Source organism: Hyalella azteca, unplaced genomic scaffold (genome assembly GCF_000764305.2).
Source record: "Hyalella azteca isolate HAZT.00-mixed unplaced genomic scaffold, Hazt_2.0.2 contig11130, whole genome shotgun sequence".
In the NCBI taxonomy this organism is placed as follows: domain Eukaryota; kingdom Metazoa; phylum Arthropoda; class Malacostraca; order Amphipoda; family Hyalellidae; genus Hyalella; species Hyalella azteca.
The window spans coordinates 101,058-126,277 of record NW_025941139.1 but is presented as its reverse complement, the minus strand read 5'-3'; the positions used below and the strand labels follow the sequence as shown (position 1 = coordinate 126,277).

The following is a 25,220-nucleotide window of genomic DNA, read 5'->3' as shown; positions in this document are numbered from 1 at the left end:
TACTATTCGATCCTTATGTCGGTAGCTGGAGTGATTCATTATGTCGCAGGCCTTACACTCTGACATTCTCCTAGGCTAAGAATCAAATGAACCCAGATTCAACCCTATATTACAGAAATAGCTAATAAAGTTGAAATTTTAGTAGTCCTTTAATCGACGTGGAATTTAATATCACAGTAGAAGTTACAAATGTCGCTTCATAATGCACGTGTTTCGCCAGGCTCGGTCGACAACCCACCGTGTGGTACGGCTCGGCATTGGTGGCATTTTTCACCACACTCCTAGTCACTATACCGAACCTGACCAGCATCCTCGTCTGCCGATTCTTCATCGGTTTCTCGACAATGTTTATAATTTCTCCTGTATACACCATAGGTGAGTTCCGGAGCTCATTTAAGATGTTAAAAACCTATGAAGCTCAGTGTCACTTCACTGGAATGAAGCTATGAAAGCGGGGAGGTAAAGATCACAAAGATTGCAACAGTGAGTTATGGGCTCGAAATCCGCAAAAAAATTGTGGAAAATTCTGATTGAAACTATTAAGGCTCCTAGGTTGATGTGAATCAACGACAGGCCAACATGGCCTAATCAATGCAGATACAACTAAATCCTATATTACAATAGAATGTTCAATTGTCACCCCGTTACTGTCTCATTTACCGTCACTGCGATGTAATTGTTAATCGTTCAACTCGGATTGCTTTTTATTTTATATTGCATTTTAACTGTGCAGGTTTAGAATTCTGTCCGATGCCCTTGCGGTCCACGTATGGTGTGTGCGTGGCTTTACCGTACGCCATAATGCTGAGCCTGTTTGCCGGACTGGCATATGCATGTCCGGACTGGCGGATGCTACAGCTCGCTGGTTCCTTCCCTCTCGCATTACTGCTTCTTTTAAGTAATCCTTTGTGAGTAATGCATGTACCCTACTATTGTTATTTACTTCTAGGTTATCCTCATAAGTAAGCATTCATCACGAAGGCCACTAAACAAACAGATTTTCGTTAGCATGCAAGATCACGTTTTATGTTATAACAATCACAACTCAAATTCTTTAATTTTCCAAATTCGTTGGTCAAGATGTGATGAAACTGTACCCCAAGTTCCATTATTTTCCCGGCTGTGTGCAGTTTACTGAAAGAATCGCCACGTTGGCTAGTTACTCGGGGACGGCTTACAGAAGCCGAAGCTTCGCTGCTCCAAGTCGCGAAGTGGAACAAAACAACGTACAACTTGCCGGACAATTTGATGGGCGTCCTGGAAGGCATTTATGCGGTAAACATTTAGGGGTGAACCCTCCAACATTAAAAAGGCTGAATACAATGTTTCGGAAATATTTCGGAAGGCTGAATACAATGTTTCGGAAATGCGGAATCAGAAATATTGAAGTGTTTCCGATTTAGACACAAGATGATCTTTCTCTAGCGGTATATGTTTTTTTCTGGTCGGTGTTCATACATCAGACTGTGATCCTACATATAATTTTAACGATGAATTGGCAAATTCATCCTTGATTTAATTCATATCGAAATAATGTATGGTGAATTAACACCAATAGTAAAATTGTGACCATCAAAAAAATCTTCATTAATTCCATCAAAAATATCCACCAGAGATACAGAGAATAGAATTGATGGTGCTTATTTATCAAACACAGAAAGAAAGTGGGGAGAAACCATCTTCTACGCTCCTATCCCGCTTCAAGACTCTGGTGTCGTCGCCGTACCTGCGCAGAGTGACCGGCATTCTGGTGCCTGTGTGGCTGATGCAGAGTTGCCTGTACATCAGCATACCGCTCAGCGCTGACCAATTCCCGTACGTTAAAAGCGTCATAAAATTAATTCACGATTTTTCTTATTTTACCGTACAATTTTTTTCGTCGTCTAGTAGTGTTATTCCACGACTAAATAATCGGGGCACAAAGGATGTAGGTCTAGGCAATGCAATTAATTTTTACAAATTAGATAAATAAAAATTGTTACTTTTTAAACGTGACAAAGAAAAGCACGACGGCTATGATTTGAATTTAAAAGACTAGGCAAAATAACTGCTACCACCCACAATATAATCAAATTTGATTTCTAAATCATATTAAATGAGTACCTATATAAACGAGTAAAATTTAAATGCCAGCGCAAAGAGTTGAAACAAAATTAGTGCATCAACGAAAAAACGTTCAGAGTGGAACAACTTTTCAACAGTTTACATTGTGATGTAATGCAATAGTTTTCACATCTTTCGAATCTAATATAGTTGACAACAAAAAATGTATATGACGTGCCGAAGTCAAGGAATTGCAGATTCCATGGAATGGGCAGCCAGTTTGCCGATTCTGTAGAATCAACATTTCTATACTGTAGGAATCTGTGGTTAGGTCAGTCAGCCAAGTTTTTTTTATTATTTATATATAATGGAACTTGACCGAATTCGGCCTAACCTTTTCTAACTCTAACTGTCGATTAATGTTCTAACTCTAACGTCCGATTTTCTTAATCAGCAACGAAATGCTGATTCTACAGATTCGGTAAACTGGCTGCCGATTCCATAGAATTGGAAATTCCGCGACTTCGGCGCAACTTAAATATATACATGGGGAAAATGATAAATATTGCTTTTGAGCGCAAAAATTGGTTAGATTTCGCTTTACCAATTTTCGGTAAGACAATAATTTAGGTCCTAATAGGTAAGATGTGATCATTACAAAGCTGAGCGCACAAATAAAAAAATGAATACAAAATCGACATGACCTGCATGTTAACCAGTCGAATTAATTGGAGCCAAAAAGAAAGTAACATTTCAATGTTGATTTGGATAAATTTATACGACTTAAATGAGGTATTAATGTATTTAAGAACCGTAAACAATGAGAAACAATTGCGAATATAATTTCGGCATATGGCGGCACGACTAAATACAAAACACTGAAGTTAATTATGGCCATGATCTTAGTAATGCAACAATGGCACCCTTGCTCCCGTTAGCTCACCCTACGTGGCTATGGCCGTGTTGGGTGTTGCGGAAATCCCTGCCTATTCGGTCACGGCTCCCATCACTGCGAGGCTGGGCAGGAAAAAGTTCCTCATAGGAGGACTTCTTCTCACATGTGCTCTGCAAATCCTCGTCGTGGTTCTCACTGTCATAGGGTACCAAAATTGTGAGTAGCTAATAGATTTAAGCAACTAAGTTCCTTATGAAGAGCTAAAAATTATGGCAAAATTCAAGCTATGCAATCAAAAATACAATATGCTAAGTTAAGACCTAAGTTCATTGAATTCAAGCGATGCTGGGGATCAAGTTTAACATTGATCAAGTTGATAGATAACTAAAAATGCTGCGCCAAGCCAATCCGAAGCTTAAAACAAACACTGCGATTTCAGACGTGATGCCATAGTTTATATAATCAAACTGAATCTTCCAGGAGCAAAATTTTCGATCGCAAAATATGTTAGGTTGCAAGGAATTGCTGCTTTCAATCCCACTACATTAATTAGTGAAAAAATATATATGCAAATAATTAAATATAGGAATAAATAAGAGTAAAAAGATAAATAAATGGTAACAATATACTCATCGAAGTAATTTCAGATTGGCTGAACATTGTGCTCAACGCGTCCGGGTACACGATGATCTGCAGCGTTTTTCAGGTGGGATGTCGCGTTAATTATAGAACCAAGTTGAGTATTTTGTACGTACATCACTTTTTGACCGAATGAAATTACAAATTCTAATAAGAGTTCTTGATAATTTAGGTCTTCACCAGCAACAAAAACGCATAGCCTTTTTTAATGAAATTATTTCATGGCAAAATAATGTAACCAGCATATGGTCAAATTAATAAGTTTCCAGAGAGACATGAAAAAATTGTAGTTGGAATTTAGGGCTTCATGTGAAATTCCATTGAACATTCGATGGCTCGGACTACACGAACATTAAGCTGATGTAAAATTTGAAACTAAAATTGGAAGTCTTAAAGTTCATGATTTTTCGCTGAAATATCATCCGTGCTGAACAAAGCTGAATCAACTAAAAATTTTTCAATGTATATAATTAATTCATCGCGAAATTATGAAATGTCTAAGATGGTGGTAGTAGTATTAGTAGTGGAATGGTTTGCTAGCTCTCCAGCTATCAAGCTATTTTGCATCGGAGGTCAAAAATTAACATTACCAGCAAGGCGGAAGTTCGCAATTATTAATAACTTTTAAAATCATTCATCACTCACAGGGGCGGGAGGCCTCAATTGTCCAGTCCGCTGTAGCTGACTCGAAAGATGCAGCGTTAGCATTGCAAAGAGACGGAGTCACTGGGAGGGACAGGTGAACAGCAACAGAAACGAAGTAACTAGAACAAAAGATCGCTTATACGGGACGTCGGCCGCCCGCGCGAGAAAAGAATATAACTCAGTACTCACTGAAGTGAGTGACAGAGAGCGCATTTTTTCAAAATCGACGACAACGTGAAGTCACAGAAAGACAGACGGACGGACGGACATGACGAGCACAATAGCGCCTTTTTCCCATATATGAGAAAATGCGCTAAAAAGAGGAGGGAAATGTAAGGAATCCAACCTACATGAAATCACAACCCCACAACCGAGACGCGCCGTCAGATACTGCTAGCTTATCAGTGGGACGCCCAGGAAAAATGCTCCTAAGAATGCAAAATATTATACATAGGACTTCTTACTAGCACCGACACACGCCAGAAGTTCTCTCAGTGAGGAGCACAGCGGTGCACAACCGTTATTGAGCACCAATCAGCCCAATGCAGCACACCAAATGCAGAGTGTTGTTCTGATTGTCGAAGTAAGAGGTGTGCTGTGCCGAACTTCACAGACAGCAGGCGGCTTAATTCGGCCTGCTGTCACGTCATCTCGGAACTTAATACCAATGGATGTTACAGTACTGTCCCGTTCCATGGCCTCGAGCCGGCGAAGGTTCTAGCTTGAGATCAACTCCTGAACACTGATCAACACTCCTGGCCTCTCAATTTAAAAATTCTAAAATGACTCGACAGACACCAAGAAGTGTTCTGGTCATCTCCCGTTAACCTAACAGTTGGCTAAACCGTTCATCTTCATTCGCTTGCTCTCCCTCCTTTTACGTTTAAATATTTCTGTATGGACCAAGAATAACCACTGACTATCGAGGTGTGGATGATGCCTTCAAGTGTGGTTTTGTGCCCCTCTGGAGATGTGTAGTTAGTGCGCCCAGGTGTGTGGTGAGTGCCCCTAGGTGTGTGGATGGTGCCCCCAGGTGAGGGGTTAGCGACCCATGGTGTGTATTTACCCTATCAAAATTTTTAGTTGGTGGCGAGCCTGAATTAGGAACCGCCTAGGACTCGGACCGAACGTAAATCAGCTTCTCTATATGTCCGCTTTTTGGTCTACATTCCGGTCCCCGAATCAGACAGCTACCAGAGCCTGGTTAGGGGACTGAGGGGATTCTGCCAACTCTTGCCCTACTCTCAGGAGACCATAAAGTCGGCCAGGAGGTTCTGACTAGTCGCTGATTGCGATCAGTTGGCCAACTGACCCAGAATAACTTTGCGCAGAGTGTAGTGACTATTTGGCCGAAGCCTAGGCGGTCCCCGAATTTTGTTAGGGTAGTGCCTCCAGGCGAGTGGTTAGTGCCCGCAGTGGGACTCCGCCCGGGATTGGAATTCTCTGCCCAGGAGTGGGACTCTCCGCCCTGTAGTGTAGTGTGATTATCTGCCATATAGTGGGGCTTTCTGTCCTTGAGTGGGACTCTGCCCTGGAGTAGGATTCTCTGCCCTGGCGTGGTTACCACCTTGACGGCCCTGCGCTGTGACCATGCTGCCGTGAGAAAACTTTAGTAAGTCTTCAAGGCTTCCAATATTTCTAAGCTGAAAAGCGAAGTTGTGGCAAATAAATCAAACCGCCTAGCCGTGGGCCACATTGAACAAGTCTTCGGAGGCTACCATAAATATTTGACAAAAAATAGAACGCGGATTCATTCTCCCGCAAGTGCGCCAAGCCGCCGCCGATTGAGCCTGCCGTCAGTAAACAGTCCACAACATCGTTTTGTTCTAATTATTATGTGCTTTACACCACCAAATATGGGAGCGAATAGCCCAGAGTGTAATGACTGTCTACCATTATTGATTACACGTTTCATCTAAGCATGATCTTGCTTCATCTAAGCAACTTCATGACCTTTGCCAGTGCTCGAACTGCAACCAGCGTACGACGTAATGCGACCAATCAGCTTAGTTCTCCTTCGGTGTCCCAGGAAACCTGCCGTGCACCAGCAGGTCACGGATCGAATGTAGCTTCCGCGGCATCGTTAAATTACGGAACTTTTAGCTCACAGCATCCGAGGTTAGGTTGTCGGTAGTAATGTTAAAAAATCAATAGTCCTTCGATGAGTGACCGCTCGATCGTGAGGTGATTCGACGCTGAGGACGAATACTGGTAGTCGGTAGGGGCGAAGGATGAATACTGGAAGGGCCCTACGCGTTTTGTCAAGTTGGTGTAAATAATTGTTTTGGCAGATGAAGCGGGTCAGGCAAACCCGGCCTTGTTGCTGAAGGATGGTTGGTCAAATTCAAATGATATGTTTTGGCTTGCCACTTGTAGCCCATCACTTGCAGCCCATAAAGTGATAGTCAAGAATTATTGAAAACTACGTTATAGGAGGAAATGATCGTGATATTCCATGCAGCGCTGGGCCAATTGGTCCAATATTTTTCGTTACTACTAATAATAATGAATTGTTGTGAGAGAGAGGGGAAAAGAGATCCGAGAGAGAGTGAAAAGTTTCCAATGCAGTCGATTCGTGAAAGTAGTAACATTAGTGAAAAGCTCTGACCTTACTTTCATAAAAACAATTCACAACACAACGAATGAAACCCAAAAGACGGGAGCATAATTTAAAAACCCTAAACCCTAAAACCAAAATTAAGATAATAGTTTAACTTAATAGAGAATGATGCCAAAACAATGGTATATGGCGATAGCCTTAAACCAGTGGTTCCCAAACTTTTTCAGGCTGGCGCCCCCTTTGGCTCCCTACTGAATTTCTAGCGCCCCCCGCAGACATATAAAATCATGCGCCTTTTTCTATAAAATTTAGTTCGCTGCAATTGTAGTAGATAATGGTGAAACACAAATGTGTATTTCACAAATAGGACTCTTTTTAGTGAACCAATGTGTTTTTCAGATGTTTTAACTGTTTCAGCACTGAAAACCTAGGACGTCTCGGGCAAATTTACGGCCGGACTCGTGGCCGGTCTCACGACCAATCTCCAAATTCGGTTATCAAGGAATATCACCCAAACTAATGAACGCAGCTCAATAAAACTTGGAACATGTATTCATCAGAACTTAACGGTGACGTTTACCTTGCGAAAATATTTTAAATGTCACCTTCATTCGTGAGTTATATTGCGATACAGACCGAAATTCGCAGTGATCGAAGAATTTCTTCCAAACTACCGAACAGATTTGAACGAAATATTAAAAAAAAATTTTGATTGAGCCGTCGTTTCTAAGATTTTTTTCATTTCGCCGTCATTCTTGATTTCACACTTCCTTATTCGCTTTCGTTAGCAAGTTATACAGATATAGGAGGTACGACCGGCTTTTCAACCGGCTGGTTTAACCAAGAGCCGTTTACGTGTAGCCGTATAACTAAAAAACGAAGGCAAAACGAAAAAATTGTAACGAGCTAAACATCACCGTTGCTGAGGTTAGGTATTAAAATACTAAATTTCGTTCAAATCTGTTCAGTAGTTGGCAAGAAATTTCTTGATTACTGCGAATTTAAGCACGTATTGCTGATTAAATCACGAATGAAACTCGCGAACGAAGGCACAATCGAAAAAATTTTCAAGAGCTAAACATCACCGTTCGGTATTTAGGACTGTAAATTTAAAATTTCGTTCGAATCTGTTCAGTAATTTGGAAGAAATTCCTGGATCACTGTGAATTCGGCCCGTATTGCCATATAAGTATGGCAAAAGCATTTGAAGGCAAAATTCAAAAAATTTTCACGAGCTTTACATTACCGTTAGATCCTAATTCCTTGTATTCCATGATCATTGAATTTAGAAATTGGCCGTGAGACCGGCCGCGAGTCCGGCCGTTAATTAGTCGGAAACGTAAACCCAGGAGAGGTTAAAAAAAATATAACTCAGTACTCACTGCAGTGAGTGACAGCGCGCATTTTCTCGTCGACGAAAACGTGAAGTCACGGACGGACTGACGGACAGACAGACGGACGGACATGGCGAGCACAATAGTGCATTTTTTCCATAAATGAGAAAATGCGTCTGGGAGTTTGTGCTGCACGTGTTGTGTACAAATCGCCAAACAAACGTTCGAACTTCGACTTCGGACTGCCGCCCCCCTATCGCCCCCCTATCACCCTCTTCTTCTTTACCGCCCCCCAAAATCTTTCCATCGCCCTTAGGGGGGCGATATCGCCCACTTTGGGAACCACTGCCTTAAACTTATAAAAATTTTCAATTCCAAGTGTATTCCGAAGTCTACATTGTTAAAAATCAATCGTTATGCGGAGAGGAAAACACCTAAAATCGAAATTGACTGAGATGGTTGGGAAGTATTAGTAATATCCCCCTATAATGTTCGAGTTCAGCAATTAAGAGACACTTCACATATTTAACTGAGGCTTCCATGTTGTTTTCAGGTGAATTTGATGTTCTGCAGCGAGTTATTCCCCACATCCATTCGATCTTTTGGCACGAGCCTGGCCTTTTTCATGACGAGCGCTGGCTTCAACCTACCTCCGTTGCTGAAGATTTTTCAGGTTCGTGTGCACTAAATTTCGTCAAGAAACTTCACGAACTTTTCAATCTTGTTCATAAAGTCCAAACAGAGCACAGACATTCGAGTCCTTATGAACTGTAAAATATATAAATTTATTCCGAAGTTATTAGCATTAATTTTATTTCAGATTAGTTTACAACTCCGTATTCTTCCACGTATTTTCCAGCCTGCAGGCCTATCATGGCTGCCTCTGACTATCTACGCCATTCTCGCCGGTCTGGCAGCCTTCCTGATATTGCTGCTGCCAGAGACCAACAACAAGCCGCTCCTGCAGACGCTTGGCTCGGAAAAAAAATTCACGGGACCTCAGTATGACAGCGTTCAGAATAGCCTTGCTAAAAGCCATTTTAGTACGGCTGGGCAGGAGACAATAACTGCTGAAGACAGGCAGGATTAAAAATATAAACCTCAAATATAAATTGTGCCCGGAGAGCTCACGTGAAAAACGTAAGAAATGGAAACATAAAAGAGTAACTTGCCATTGGCTTGTGTTTCAAGTTTTTTGAACCACTAAGCTCATGCAGTTGCGAGTTAACCAAGTATGAAACTGCAATTCCTAAGGCAAGCTCGCACGCTCATTAAACCTAATTAAAAATTGTCATCGACTCTCCATGGAGCATTTGAAGGGAAGTAAACAACGTCACAATCTCTGGTAATAGATAAAAAACATCGCCGTCTTGACCATAATCAAAGAATGAGAGCAAGCGTGACCACAATCTTCATTTCGGAGAGGAATAACATCATATTAGTGGAGGGAATCACCCTTGTATAAAGTGTACACGTATTAATTGACCTTAATGCCACGTTGTTGTTTGCTAACTTTTGCGGCGCGAAATTTGAGGAGTCGAAGAAATTTCTGCATCGCAAAATTATTTCCGCCATACTTTAGAGTTGCCCTGCGAAATCTACCTTTTTCCCGAACAACTTTTCACAGAGAGCTACGCATTTGCCAACAAGATTCTCGTCCTGCACCAGGCCATTTATACAGGAATGATGAAATACAATCCTAAAATTAGAAATGAAATAAGTCGTTTATGGGTGTGGAATTTGAAGTTTAATTGAACGGCACCGGACAATGCTGAGTGGAAAATTAGATTAAGCTCCGTCAATAAACTGGATTGGACTGAACTAATAGAAAGAAAATATTCACGCCGTGCCCGTACGACTGCGCCGTGAGATTCACCTGCGTCGCAGCCGATGATCTCTCAACTGCGATGCGTGCGCTGATAGACTAGCAGTGTGCCAGTGATCAGTTGCCGACGTCCTTACTTAAATGGAATATTGTCCCCTTAGCACCGTTTGACCCCTTAAATATTGTCCCCTTAGCACCGTTCATGGTCGAATCTTTTAATCGCCAATTCACCGACCAGGTTTTTCCAGATAATTTCAAACCTGCCTATATCACGCCGCTATTGAATAAAAACTGACCTTGACGCTTTTCAACCCAAATCGTATCGACCAATCTCCAACCTGTTTATTTCGTCAATCGAACACCTAGAATGCGTTTCGGTCTTGAGAATCTTGAACAGTCCGGTGTAATGCCATGCCTCCAGTCCGTATACCGTCATCAAGCTAGACGGAAACCGCCGTGCTGATGGTGTTTTCAGGCATTCTTCAATGAATAGATCACAGCGACATTAATTGCGGCATTGACTTTACTCGACCTGTCGGCAACATTTGAAACGGTTGACCACATGACTTTTTTTTGCATCGAATCGACGTATCGTAATCGAATCGACATATTTTGCATCGAATCGTAGCCCAGCGCATTGGTGCGCTGGATCGAGTTATACACTTCTACGCTATCGTCGGTCAACTGCGTCGTAGCATAGGGGAGATCCTCGGCCCAATCACATGTATTTTATATACTGTGGACATTTTGATTTAATTACATTTTTTCATATTTGATTCACATGGCATTAACCCGCATCTATACGATGACGACAACCAAATTTATGGCTACTGTGCGCCGGCGGACGTTGACGGGTTGCAGGGCCAGATGCCTGCTCAATGCATTGAAAGCCAAATTTATTAGGTTTGCGATTTCTCGGAGCCAGCATCTGCTTCCAGCCGAAAATGTTCACTTGAGCAACGAGATTTTCATGCCTGCGTCATCGGTTCGCAACCTCTGCATTCAGCTGTACTCAGGACTGTCTCTGATCAATCACATTGCCAAAGTCACCCATTCTTTGGCTCATTGTGATGGATTCGTAGCGTCGGCCGCTGTCACAAAGCCAAAGTCACAAAACCAGCAGCTGTGCGACTTGTGTATGCGCCAAGCGAAATTAAGACCATGAGACGCCGATATTACACGAACTTCACTGGCTGTACATCCAGCTGCGCATGAAGTTAAAATTCGCCGTTCAAACGTTCCGCAGTCATATGGTCTGACCCCTCCCTACCTCGCGTAAGGTTTGCAGTGCGTGTCGGATCTACCACCTGGCCCCACAGAGGTTGCCTGCAAATTTCGATCACAAACCCTCCGTAAAGGTGACCAATCTGATCAGTTTTTGCACGTGAACCCAGTAGGGCTAAAACACTACTGCGTTCGTCGCCAACGGCGAGCCATCCACACGCTTGTCCACCATCGGTGTCGGAGTGTTCCCGGTCACCGCTGCCGGAATCTGCTGGTATCTGTGACATCGAATCCATCGGTATCGGTTTTTTGTCGACGCCTACAGACGAAACTATTTCGTAGAGCCTTTAAATGTTTTGATTAGTCATAAGTTCATAACCTATCATCTATTGCCATATAAATAACTGCCTGAGAGTTTTTAGATAAATCGAAGCTAAGAAATCATGGAAAACTAAATATCAGAGCCTGATGAGTTTATAAACGAATTCGGTCCATCGCTCTATAAATGAACGTGCATAAGTTATACGTTGAAATATGAAAACAACCTTCGACTTGATGACCAACTACACATATTCTTGTAAGACTTAAGGAAAACCTCGGCGAAACCGATGGATTCTTGAAAAAAAAAGTGTACGTGAAGTTAATAATACTTTGATTGAAATTGACTACAAACGAAATAATTTTTTTTCGTTTGAATGACAAGAAGAGATTACTGAGAAAAACTATATTGTAACGAATTATATTTTTAAATCTGGCATTTTTTTGAATGCATACAAAAGCATTTAATCCTATTTTCGAATAATTAACAGAGTTCAGCTGACTTACTAGTTATATAATTTCGATGGATCCGCAACATACTCATTCTGGACGACGAAGAAAAAAAAAGTAGTTCGTAACAAATCCCTTGGTAAATTGTGGCAGGAATGGTGAACTAAAAAAATTTTACCTGTTCTTACTTATTAAATGAACGTATGCTAAGATGACTCGGGATCGTAATTTCGCGTATCCATTTCTAACAGTATTATGATTTGAAAAGTAACTTTCAGATATCATAGTGTTTGTATGCATAGTCGAAAAGTGAAACCGTCGCTGTTGGGACAGTAGATGTGTTTAATGACTGAACAGTTTCGTAATTGTTCATTGCATGAAGAAGCATGGCCATGAACTGCCCATGGAACAATATATTTGCTTTCCTTTGTCATTGAAAATTGTAAGGAATTTGCATCCTAAAGAGAATGATAGTTTTTTGTGTCGATTCTTTGCTTCCTGGCTATTCAACATCTTGCATGAATGGTATCAGAAGTCACTCAAGTAACCAAACTTTGGACTTGGAATTTAGGTATATGTACTGAATCCACGTGCAAATAAATCAGGAATTGCAGAATGGCATAACCATTTTTGTATAGTACGGGTGATAGGCGTCTTTTGCTTGCTCACACGGTTTAAGATCTTTTAAAATATTGTATTAGGACTGGATCATATTTTGAAACTAAGTCTAATTATACCTATGCTATCGTATAATTATTTTTTCATGGTTTAACTCTCATTGTTCATTAACAGTACCTATGTGTTCCAGCAATCCATATTTTTATGCTTCTTTAAGTAATGAAGCATCGATGGAATGGTCATGGATGCTGCAGAAACCTGGTAATTCAAACTTCTGTCAATCTTGGCAACGAACAAGATGTGGCTGATATGTGCTACAGGTGAACACCTAAATACCTCAAGCAGACAAGAATGCTTTATTAGTTCAGTAATTCAAACCAGTGTCAATTTGATCTTTATTGAAGAACGAGAAATGCAGCGCCAGCATGTCTGCTCCAATTTTCCGCTAAGGTGCTTTATTTGTCCACTAATTCTAAATTGTGTCAATTTGGCCAGTGGTTCACCGCTTGCACGCGTTCATAAAATTGCATTTTAGTACCTAGATTAACATCACTGCGCCGGCTTGCGCTATAAACTTTTCCAATCCGGTAATTTGTATCCCTATTTTTATCCGAACATGGATTTAGCACATGCATTTACTGGAGCCATGCAGTGCAGAAAAGGCAAAGCAATGTCACTAAACTCGTTTGAATTGTTCATCCGATTTCCACAGCCTGCCCTGAACAACCCCTGCAATGCAATTTGTTAGAATTGAAATTAGTTAAAATTAACTATCATGATAGGTATTAGTCCAAGCAGTAGATCGTTGTAGCATAGTATTCACTTATACTTGTGCCTTCCAGGAGCTTCACATAAAAAATTATTGTTCATAATTTGTTCATACCTTGATATATTGTAAATAACCTTCTGAACTCTCTGTATAATTGATGAATAGTAATCGCACGTAGGTAAAGAGATTTTACAACATATGTGTCATCTTATGAAGAGCGTGCGTGATAGTTTATCTACTACAATTTCCCACCTAGCATCTGACACTGAATGAACGCATTATAGAGGTTGTTACTTGTTTCAACATAATCTAATCGTAATCAATGTTATTTTAGTATCGTTTGCCTGGAGGAAAGATTACAATTGTAGATCATATGCAAATAACATTCACAGGTAGTCGAGTAGTGGAGAAATTTTCATAATATCTCCTTTAAATTCCCTCCTGTACAATTTCACTCCCAACAGCCAACCTTTTGCGTTAAATAGCCAATCCAATTCTTCTCGTCACGCTGTATTATCATCTTTTTCCTAGTTTTTCATATTTTTGTCTACGTTAACACGCTGATTCCGAAGTGGTACATATGCGTATCACGAAATGTAATTCTCCAGGAAGTACTGGTGCGTAATTCAGGGTTGCCAGATGGTCTAGCTAAAAAGCGGAAATATTTGCGAACAAAAAAGGCCTATAACTCAATATATTTGTAGGCTCCGGTGCAAAAATTCCATTCTTTTATTTAATTAGGAAGTACCGCTATCATAAATTTTAGCCGGCCAACGCAATTGAAAAATAAAACTAAATCGCGGAATTTGTCCCGAAGAAAAAACCGTCTGGCAATACTTTTTCATAATAGTACAAAAAATGATATAATAGTACAATATGATGCAATCGGAGTCAACGTGATATATTAGCACTTAACTTACCCCTGAGAAAAATCTATAGTTTAACTCATGAGGTTGGTATGAAAAGGGCTATGAAATCTTCATGTATATTAATCTGTTTTATCGAGAGAATGTTGCTTCAGAATTTTCATTTTGGTCATTTGCTCAACTTAACGTTTTCAAAGATCATTATTTTTTGCCGTCGGCAGATAATATGAATGACTTTATCGAAATGATGCGAGAGTATAAATATATACAACTATTGCGAAGTCCATATGTTTTACTGTATGGAGACAGTGGAGATAATCAAAGAACTATACTATCTAATTGTGTTTCATATCATGGTAATTTAAGCCTTATGGTAAGTGAATATCTATCTTGTTATTTACGTTTATATGTTCAATCTGTATTAAATTTTTATTGAATTAATTTCTTCACTATTGCACAGTAATTTCAGTCAGTAAAATTTTTCCCCCATTTTATAACTTCGGATGAACATTATATTATTTTATTAAATACTTTGAACGATCGATTGATGTTTCACATATTTTTCGTTTGTTGCTATTTATATTCCTACAGGGAATTTATAAGGTAAAATTCATCTCGTGAAGGATTTTTTGAGTTTTCCATTAGTAGGAACCAGCGCATTAGGTAAGGTCTATGTATAAGCCTCAACTGGTTACCCTGTGAAGGCCCGTTCACACTAGGGGCAACACACGAGAATCAAGCGCCTCAAAGCGCATGCAGAGGCGCTTTGCAGCCTCTGCATGCGCTTCTTGACCGATTGACGAGCTAGCGATTGACAGGGGCCATGCCTCATGCAACACAAGCGCGGCGCTTAGTAGATAGCTATTTAAGAATTGATATCACTTGTGTGCTTAAATCGCAAATTAACTAAGAATTTAAATTAAGTTAAAAATTTAAATCAAATTAAAAATCTAAATTAGTTAATTAAAGAAATTCAATTTGTTCTATGGTTTCAATGTATTAATTTGTAACTTCTGATTTGTGATTCTAGATTCTACGAACTGACGATGGAGCTGGTCTCCGAAACGTTTTCTATAAAGATATGAATTTTTGTGGACTATTCTTTGCTTTTAAATTCTTAGTTAGTAGATAGCTATCTGTGGTCTAGTAAGGTTGATGGTGTACGCTGGTCCGGCACAACAAATGTCGACTAACACCACTCTCGTTTGGAGTCACTCTCTAGTAGAGAGCCTAATTGATCTTTATATAGAACACGGATGCCTATGGAGTGTTCGGTCAAAGAAGTTCAAAAATCGAAATGCAAATGATGTAAGTTATTTTTACAGGACCTGTTTATTTTATGTGATTTTAGCAACTCCTGACAATTTATGCATTACCGTTTAACGATTTCAAAGGATGATATAATATCTGTACGAATATTGGAACTTTTTATTTAAGAATAGACTATATTTTTTATAAACTGTATCTTTTTGAATGTGCTAAGTCTCTAATTATGATGCCTATGCTAAATTCTCGTTTACAACTGGCATAGTGCGAAGAATGACGGACCGCAGCACACCCGAGAACAATGGCCCACAGCTCAAATCCGGTTACATTCATCCTCATTGACGTCTAGGTGGCAACTAGTGTTCAAAGCGCGCGGTCTCAAACTACCGCGTACAAAAGTAGTGTGAACGGTTGTGCGCGGTGAGGCACTGCAGCAAACGACTCAAAGCGCATGTCGTTGCCACTAGTGTAAACGGGCCTTAAGAATTTATAGCCACTTGTTATTTCAAATGAACTCCGTCCACGTGCAACCTGGCATTCAGTGTCTTATGCAATCAAATTTCCTCGGAAACATAGACAATGTATTACATTGTCCATCTGGCTGGATTAATTTACGCATTTCCGTTGATTATCGTCGAATTCCACAGAGTTGTGCTTGGCCTTTACAAGTAATTCTCTGCCACCTGCAGCAACTGTTGTCATATAGTTTTTCATTTGGTTTGTTCCAGTTGTTGTCATTTGGTTTATTACTGTATTTGGTTTACCCCAGTTGCTGTTAAAAAAATTGCATGACGATAGTTCTCTGTATAACTATTTAAAAATTAGTTATACACTATAAACAGTTATAACTACCTTTAGTATTTATTTTTTACCTATTCAACTATTTTTAACTATTTAACTAATTTTTAAGTAATCAACTATTTATTTATATTTTATTTTATTTATTAATAGTTATAACTATTCTAAAGTACATACTTATACGTTATAACTTGTAGCAGAAAATGTTGCCAAGTATGTAGAGAATGCAACTGATGTATCGATCAGCAAATAAATTAAATTAATTGGCCATTCTTTACGTCCTGACAGATGCCGAAAAGCTCCAGAAATGCTCGCCTTGGTCCCTGATGATTATAAAGAGAATTGTTTACACTTCTAACCTTTATAAACTTTTCCGAAATAATAAATTTGGGCGTGGAGAAGAAAAAAGCCACCTCATTACAGCTTACTATTAAAATACAGAGAATTCAAGCCTGGCGCAGAAAGAAGGCAGTCAACAATCTTCAAGGAAAGGGGATAATGAGACGTCAATTCTGGATTAAAATTTCGATTTTCAAGAAAGATCAAAACCCTGGTAGATGTAATAATAGTTTACGAAGCAATGATCGGTTACCTAGCTAAAAGTAGTGCTTCGAAAATTATTGTGATTTTATATGTATAGACCGGAATATATGGTGAGAAGCGTTTCCCGTTGCCAATTTTCGAAAGGCCTTTTTATATTTCTCTAGGCCACAGATCTGCAACTTGACTCAAGTGATAGGATGTGTGAAGTGATGTTATCAGGTTAGGTAAGGAGGCCACGTGATAGGATAAATGTTGTAGTGAATGTTCGTACAACAATGATTTTTCTCCATTTCGCGTTTTTATATGTTATTAACCTTAGCTAATGGTTCAAATTGAATTATTTCCCGTTCCGGTGCGAACATTAACCTGTGACGGCCTTTGCTCTAGAGTCTAGACTTTGACGGAGGAGCTGCTGATCGTCTAATGACGGCCCCAGCTAGTTGACAAGAAATTTCAAATCTTTTTAGGAAAGATTTTTAATTTATAGCCTCAAGGAACCCGGTTGACACATCCTTAAATTCCCGTATAAAAGGATGTCGCAATCCCAATGTACATTAAAATCGCTTGATCCACATACTAAGTTGAGTAAATTTTTTTCCCGTCAACTGTATCAGTAATTTAGTAGCTGTAATCGGTAATTTCGAAATGAACAGTAGGAAGGATGGATTTTCAATAAATAATTGTGTAAAGTTTCACCTTTTTTTATTATTGTTCCAATAAAAAACGTCCAAAATTCAGATAAACGCTCAATGGTGATTTAGGCGCTCCCCAGGCTACATCACGTCACATGCAGCGACGGTGGCGCCATCTCTTGCTAAATTAAATATCTATCGAGCAGCTTTCAACTTACCCACAAGATGGCGCCACATACTGGATCTCTGCGTCGTACGACGCGTCACATTCAGCGACGGTGGCTCCATCTCTTGCTGAATTAAACATCTATCTGAAAGCTTATAACTTGCCCACAAGATGGCGCTACATACTCGATGTCACTGTAGAAATTTCGAAGCTCCCGCCATGCCTCACGGCTCACGTTACAGTTAGGGAAGGTAGTGATATCTCGTGGTACGTTACACATGTATAACTGTATAGTGCTACACATTTAATTAATTGCGAGACCAAGTTAAGTGGGTCAAAATGTAGATTTAATTTATTCAATAATACAAATTCGATTTCACGGGTAGTTATACTTATTGTGTGCCTGTATGTATGGATAATCTTGAGGGTTCACTGTATTTTGAGTAAGTATGTATAAGATAAGAAGCAGGAAATCATTGTTCAGTCAATGATTTCCGAGAACTATTAAGTACAATTGAATAGTCGGAATTTGCCGCTTCCATCGATACTTTTATTGATCTAGACTTGTTTCAAACGAGTATAATTGTTCTATTGAAGAAGTCTCACTGAAACGAAGACTAAGCTGTACAGACACTAATGTATGTATAACTTAGGATGGTCAGTTGATAAACGCAATTACAATCGGAGAGTCAGCGGCGCGGCAGATAGTCAGTTCCTCATACTGTATTGACAATAAACGAAGAAAAAATGTTGTCGCAAGGATGAGTTACACAGCCAGTTTTTCACATGACTTAATATTATTCAAGACTTCGTCGGTGAAAATCAGGTTTGAAAAATAAATAAAATTTTGCCCACAGTAGAGAATATTTTTATGTTTATCTATTTCAGATAAGATAAACCGTCTTTTGTCGTAGAATATTCGAACAAGCCAAGAAAAACACTTTCGGACTCTATTTGGCATTCTTCAAGTCTACACTGCAGCTACTCATGAACTGATTCCATGGTCTACACAATACGAGTCATTTCATACAATTTTGATTCAAAAATTTTTCTCGGCTTAGTATTTATAAGTGACTGGTCATGCTTTGTAACATGCTGGACTTTTGCAGACGTGAACAATAACGTTGGGTGATTTAAACATCTGGGAACTATTCATTGATACAATCAATGGTTGCATGAACACCATTTCCTTCAATAACAATCAACGTATGCGACATGCTTGAAGTAAAGCTCGGGGAAAGACAGTTGAGTATATTATCGTTAATCAATACACTAATTGGTGATACAATTCACACCACAACTACTCGAGTTTACCAGCCCTCTGCACGTACGGGTACCTATCTAAGCCCTATGAAGCTGCACTCGGAAAGTTGCCGCTCAGCTGCGCTGATCCCAGCTCAAATTGTGTAAACAGTTCAAACCATAGGATTGAAATTCAAAAATATTATACTCCCTTACAATTATTTGGCTCGAGTTTCTACAATATAAAAAATGTATGGACAATCGCTCTCCATCACAGTTGAATGATCGATCCTTCATACTGAACATAATCTGATTTCGCGAGCGATCAACCGCAACGTTTTGTTACAAAAAATTTAAAAGCAAAGAATAGTCCACAAAAATTAATATCTTTATAGAAAACGTCAATAGTGATACGATACGTTTTCTATAAAGATATGATTTTTTTGGACTATTCTTTGCTTTTAAATTTTTGGTGAACTTGCGATATAAACAAACAAGTGACATCAATTGTTTTGTCTACAGTTAAGACTTACAAAACTACAACCCATAAAAAATATTTACAAACCTGGATTTACGTATAAGACTTTCCTTATTTACTTGTCCCTCGACTACCCGACTGGCCAACTGCTGCTGGTGTGATTTCGATAACTTGCGGCAAGTTGATCTTCGATTTTCTTCGCTTCAGCGTCATTTCCTAGAATTTTTAACCAATTAAAGAAATCTTTGGAGAAGCAGCATCGACGACTCACGTGAAGTCCATGGCTTTATTGACAAAAGGCGGTAGTCCACTCGCCTTGTCTGCTGCATCCTGCTCGTTATATACGAGAATAAAGTAGCATCAAGATGACAACAAATTTCCAGATTTTTTTAACAACTAATAGAACGTAGAACGGTGCGTAGAAACTTTTGAATTACAAACCAATTCGATTTCAACCTGCTGGAAAGCCTCAATTGAATATATATTGCCACTTCAACTAAAACGCGAAATTTGGCTGTCGAAAGAGTAAGGTTTGCATCTTGGGCTCAATTAAAATGTAAATTGTGCGAAAACATATTGAATGAAATGCCCATACATCTCAAATAACTGTTCACAAGCATCTCCTATTAAGCTGGATAAAAAACTACGTGCGCACCTGCGAAATTTAAAACTGAATCAAGCATTCAAATTTAGGCAGCCTAATTAAGGAGAAACGTTCACGGTATGTAACGAATTTATATTATGAATAGGCAAGCAGTTAAGGAACGTAGAGATCCAGAATAATGACCTGCCGTGTTGGACTTGCGAAACAAAATGAAGATAAAATAGTCCATTACATGATTATCGATAGAAGTCATTTCGTGAAGATAAATAAAATGAAGAAATAAACCAAATAAAGTCCAGCGTTAGGATCAAAACTAATTAAATTTTTGAGGAGGAAAAGCACCGATCTCTTGACAATGATACCATGTTTTCATAGAGTTTCTAAATGTTAAAAAATTGGATTTTCTAAAACTTCTGAAATTCCAGTTGCTGAAACAGTTCATCTGCATTGAAAGCGTTAGTGTGCCTGAATTTACCTTCATTTTGAAATAATGTTTGCTAAACGTCCTAACGTATCAAGATAAATGCTTTACACTAACATCTAACAATTAGTAATCATTGTAAGAAAGGCTGCGAAGAAAAACTTAATTTCTTTAGAATGGAAAATTCTTTATACTGAAAAAAATTCTGTCCATTAGAATTTTATCTAAAGATTTCACAAAAATTAACAATCAACTAGAAGTTGATTGCACTGTGGTGCTATAGCGTTAAGCACGAATAAATTTAGGAGTGATCAAGGACAGTGGCACATATAAAAACGTCTCAGCCGCAAGCCGTGCACCACCAATTTTGTGAACCAATCGGCACTGAATGGAACGCCTTGCATATTCCCGAAATACCACCAATCAGCCTGCCATCAGTAACCGGTCTGTGATATCATCTTGTTTTAAATATTAAGAGATTAACACCACAATATACTGGAACGAACAGCCCAGAGTATAATGATCGTTAACCACTGAACGTTGCATTGAAACATCACTTCATACCTTGACTATATAAGTCGAAAAATGCTACCGCTGCCGAGCCGTACCACACGGTGGGTCGTTGACCGAGCCTGGCGAAAGAAGTACATTGTGAAGTCACATCTTGTAACTTTTACTGTGATTGTAAATTCAATGTTAAGCCTTTTTCAGTGTTTTCATAAAATTTAAAGTTTAATTTTCGTTTTTCAAAACGAAAATTTCTGAATAAATACGTTACTATAACTTCGCACCTTTACTTCAAAGCTTAGATTTTTTTTCAATTTCATGTTGGTTGATAATATTGATAGTTTCTTGTAAAATTAAAAAAAAATAAACACAAATCTGAGGTGGGTTTCACTCCGAAGTACCGTTGTAAAAATTCCATTTATTTTTTCTTGAATTTGATTATGAAGTACCCCTATCATAAATTTTAGCCGACCAACGCAATTAAAAAAAAACTACATCGCTAAAAAACTACCTCCGGAAAAGAAGACCGCCTGGCAACACTGATTGTTAGCATGAATTTGCTTTAATTGCAATCGATATGCGTAATACTCAAGAATTGTGTGGTTGAGGATTAAGATTATTCCACCAACTCACTGGTCGGCCAGCAGCCCCCCGACAGGACAGCCCACCAATCAGCCAATCGTGAACATCATCTGAAAGAGCTCTCGAATGTTGGCTTTGGAACACACCAACTCGAACTAAAGTGAAGTGTAGCATACGTTATAATGACAATTACTGTAAGGTCGTAGAATTTTAGTATTATAAAGTCCTCAAGCTCATTTTAAACTAAAATTAGAGGCATTGACTCGCAACATTCATTCATCATCAAACAACAACATCAAAACATTCATCAAAAGTAGCCTCGTGATCATCGAAGACGCCTTGGCAGTCGGACAATTTGGAAATGCAGCGGAAGTGAGCGAAAGCTATGGTAAGCACTCACGAATTTGTTGCAATGACGTCCAGTTGATGTGTGTTGATACAAGTAAACTGAACAGGTGGAGCTATGAACTGGGATCCAAGGAGATTGTTCACGTGCGACATCGGTCCTGTGTGATGTCCATTTATTAGAATGATTTATATATTGATTAGACTGAGATGTATATTTACGATGTACTATTAACTATGCAATAAATAATTTCCCGGCAAAAAAACTATAAAGTTTTTTTATTAGCAAAGCTTTGATTCAAACGCACATCGCATATTGAAAGAGGATCCTCTTCAAAGAGAAAATTGAAGGGTTAGTCAAGATTTCCATTTGACAAATGATCTTACCGTCTCACCAAGCATATCATTAACAACTAGCAAAATCGTCACTCAGCTTATAATTCAGCTATCGTCATCAATAATATTAATAACTGCTATTTCAAACGATCAATCTTTGTCTGTCATTAATCATCAAACAAGAGACGAAACAGGACAATGAATAATAAATTTTCCCCTAATACATAGTTCTAACGTATATGACTCTTTATCAATGCAAATTTTAAAATCGGCTTCAGAAATGCCAGTCGTTTTTCCGTATATCCGTAAAAGTTACGAACGAAGGCAAAATCTAAAAAATTGTCACGAACTAAACATGCATCACCGTTGGGATGTTAGGTTTGTATATTCAAAGTTTCATCCAAATCTGTTCAGTACCGGTAGTTTAGAAGAAATTTCTTGGTCACTGCAAATTTCGGCACGAATTGTATAACTCACGAATGAAGGCGAAATGGGGAAAAAATTGCTAACGAAGGTACAACCGAAGAAATTGTCACGAGCTAAACATCAACATTGGAAGGGTAGGAATGTATATTCAAAGTTTCCTTCAAATCTATTCAGTAGTTTTGAAGGAATTTCTTGGTCACTGCAAACTTCGGCCAGAGTTGCTTATAACTCACGAATGAAAGTGAAATGGAAATTTTTTTCACGCACTTAACATCACCGTTAGGCCCTAATGAATAAGTGTGCCAAGTTTCATCGGGCTGCGTTCATTAGTTCGGGAGATATTCCTTGGTCATTGAATTCGGAGATTGGCCGTGAGACCAGCCACGAGTCCGGCTGTAAATTTGTCCGAGACGTGTGGTAGTTTCCGACAGGCAACCCGTCATAAATTAGGCCACGCTAGCTAAGCTCTGGATGTCAAAAAATCTTTGATCGCGATGTAACTTCATAAGTTTTTTAGCTTAATTTATAAACACCTAAGTACTCAGCAGTCAGTACGTACGTCAGAATGCTCGACTTGAACAACTATTGTATCACGGCTGGGATGCTCCATTTCTAACGATAATTGATTGCTGCGTTTACGTAATAAGGAATGACTCGTGCCTTGAAGCAGAGGCTCAGATGCAATATATTGTATATGTTCAATAATCATTGTCGTCTGTATGCAGTCACTATGCACGAAAATCAAACTGTGTGACTCAACAATAGTCTGATTTCGACTTTGAATTCTGATTGACATTGAACAGATTTAAAGCTTGCACACATTTCTTTATCAGATATCAGAAAGAGTTTCAGATTGAATGAAATGATTTTTTTTAGTTTTAATTGCACATGAGTAAAAAATATATATATGAGCAATCAAAACTAAATCCCATTTGACATCCATTATATTTTCGGCTCTATATACTACTACGTGGAGAGTTACTTATCATCCAAAAATCTCAAGAGAATGAGAGCAGATATTTATTATTTAAAATATTAGATGACAAATAACATTAGCAAGTAAAAACTGGTGTACTAACACTAACAATTTTGGAGCGGATCACATGACAGCTCCATTTTGGAATATTTAGGTAGCCTTCAACTAAGTTTTATTCTCTTCTGCTGTTTATGCTATTTCATGCAAATGTTAATTTCAGCCTATAATTATTAGTTATTACCACGGTAAGATTGACAATAAAGGAGCTAATGAGTAGATATTTTCCAGCCTGGTAAATCAAAATTTCAACTATAGGTATAGTGTCAAAAGATGCATGTAGTTTTATGTGCCATGTCATGAAGTTAAATTCACCTCCTGAAATAGCATTGCAACGCTATAAATAACCAACTAAAATAAGTCAAGGATGTTCATTTATACAAAACACTTTTCAATATAGCAAACTTTTCACTCTGGCTCTCCAGTCTTCCCCATAGTTATTCCAGTTCCAACCTGTCCTGACAGTCCTGTTGTAAATTCGCTCGCAAAGTTGCTGCTTATAGTTGTAATCACCTCATAAATATACATGGCTTTGCTTTTAATGCTCTTATCTTTTTCCTTCATATTCCCGTTTCCAACCCTGAGACCTTTTCAAATATTCCACCACCATTTTATCTACTAATAAACGTGACGGATCTTAGCTTTCGCATAACTCGAACTCTTTTCCTAACGATCATTTCAATTAATTTCAACTGTAAACCTTAACACTATAAAAACCACATCATTTCAAAAGTTACCAATCATAAAAAACAGTACATAATACGGATTTGATGTTGGCTTTCGGTAATGGTTTTGAAGGCATCGAAATTCCGTAATTGAGTATATTATGTAAGTCACAAACACAGTGAGCAGTTAAGTTAGACTGTTAGACCATAGAAGAGCCGAGTCAATAACACCCTCGCTAATTATGATTTATGAGGAAGCTGCTTCTGTTATAGTTTCCTGAGATGCAATTTCTTGCTGATTAATCAACTTTTACCGGAGTTATTCGGGATTGCTATCAGCTAATTAGTTATATTTTTTTAAACAAACTATCAGGTTCACTGATGTGGCCGCTTGAATTCATGTTCCGGCCAAGCTCCTGTGGTTGCTATAGCTACCGCTTTCTTAGCCTGAATCTTGTGAAAAGATATGCATTACCGATACAGTTGCGATGGCGATTTTCCAGTTGTCTCCTACAGTAATTCGAAGAAATAACTGACTGAAATGATCCCAAACGGGCTTAAAAAAGTTTGAAAATGGAAACAATACTCAAGTTTTTTTTGTTATCTTTTCAACTAGGATTGGATTTAGAGCAACCAACCATGGGTAAATGCAATAAAAAATTGCAATCGTCTAGGCTGTCTAGGCAGATTCTAGTAATCCTTCTGGGATTCTGGGACCTTGTATAAACCATGACGAGAAGATGACGTGACAAACCATGAAGCAGCTATCTCAATCAATCGTCAGTTAGGGAAATATCGGGTTTCAAAGGCCGGATCCATTGTGAATCAAGTCACGAAAAGCATAGGAATCGACAGCTGGCCATGGGCCTTATCTACAGTATTTCTTCAGTGCCGACACTTCTATGAGTATACTGTATACACGTATACTTCGATAAGGTATACATGTATACTTCCCCACGCAGACGTCGGTAAGAGAGGCTTGGAAGCTTC

At 38.9% G+C, this 25,220-nt stretch overlaps 1 protein-coding gene and 1 long non-coding RNA gene across 2 annotated transcripts in view; both read left to right on the top strand.

Moving 5' to 3' along the window:
- Window positions 1–344: 344 nt before the first annotated feature.
- Window positions 345–25,220, top strand: part of LOC108674027 (organic cation transporter protein) — a 42,621-nt gene continuing 17,745 nt past the window's right edge. Inside the window, exons 1-4 of the mRNA XM_018161925.2 lie at window positions 345–375; window positions 734–908; window positions 1,131–1,275; window positions 1,658–1,815. Coding sequence (XP_018017414.1) covers window positions 345–375; window positions 734–908; window positions 1,131–1,275; window positions 1,658–1,815 — 509 coding nt within the window. The remainder of the gene's footprint in view (window positions 376–733; window positions 909–1,130; window positions 1,276–1,657; window positions 1,816–25,220) is intronic.
- LOC125178588 lies at window positions 14,086–17,085 on the top strand. Its single transcript, XR_007156955.1, has 2 exons — window positions 14,086–14,559; window positions 16,539–17,085. It is a non-coding gene; the product is annotated as an uncharacterized LOC125178588 (long non-coding RNA).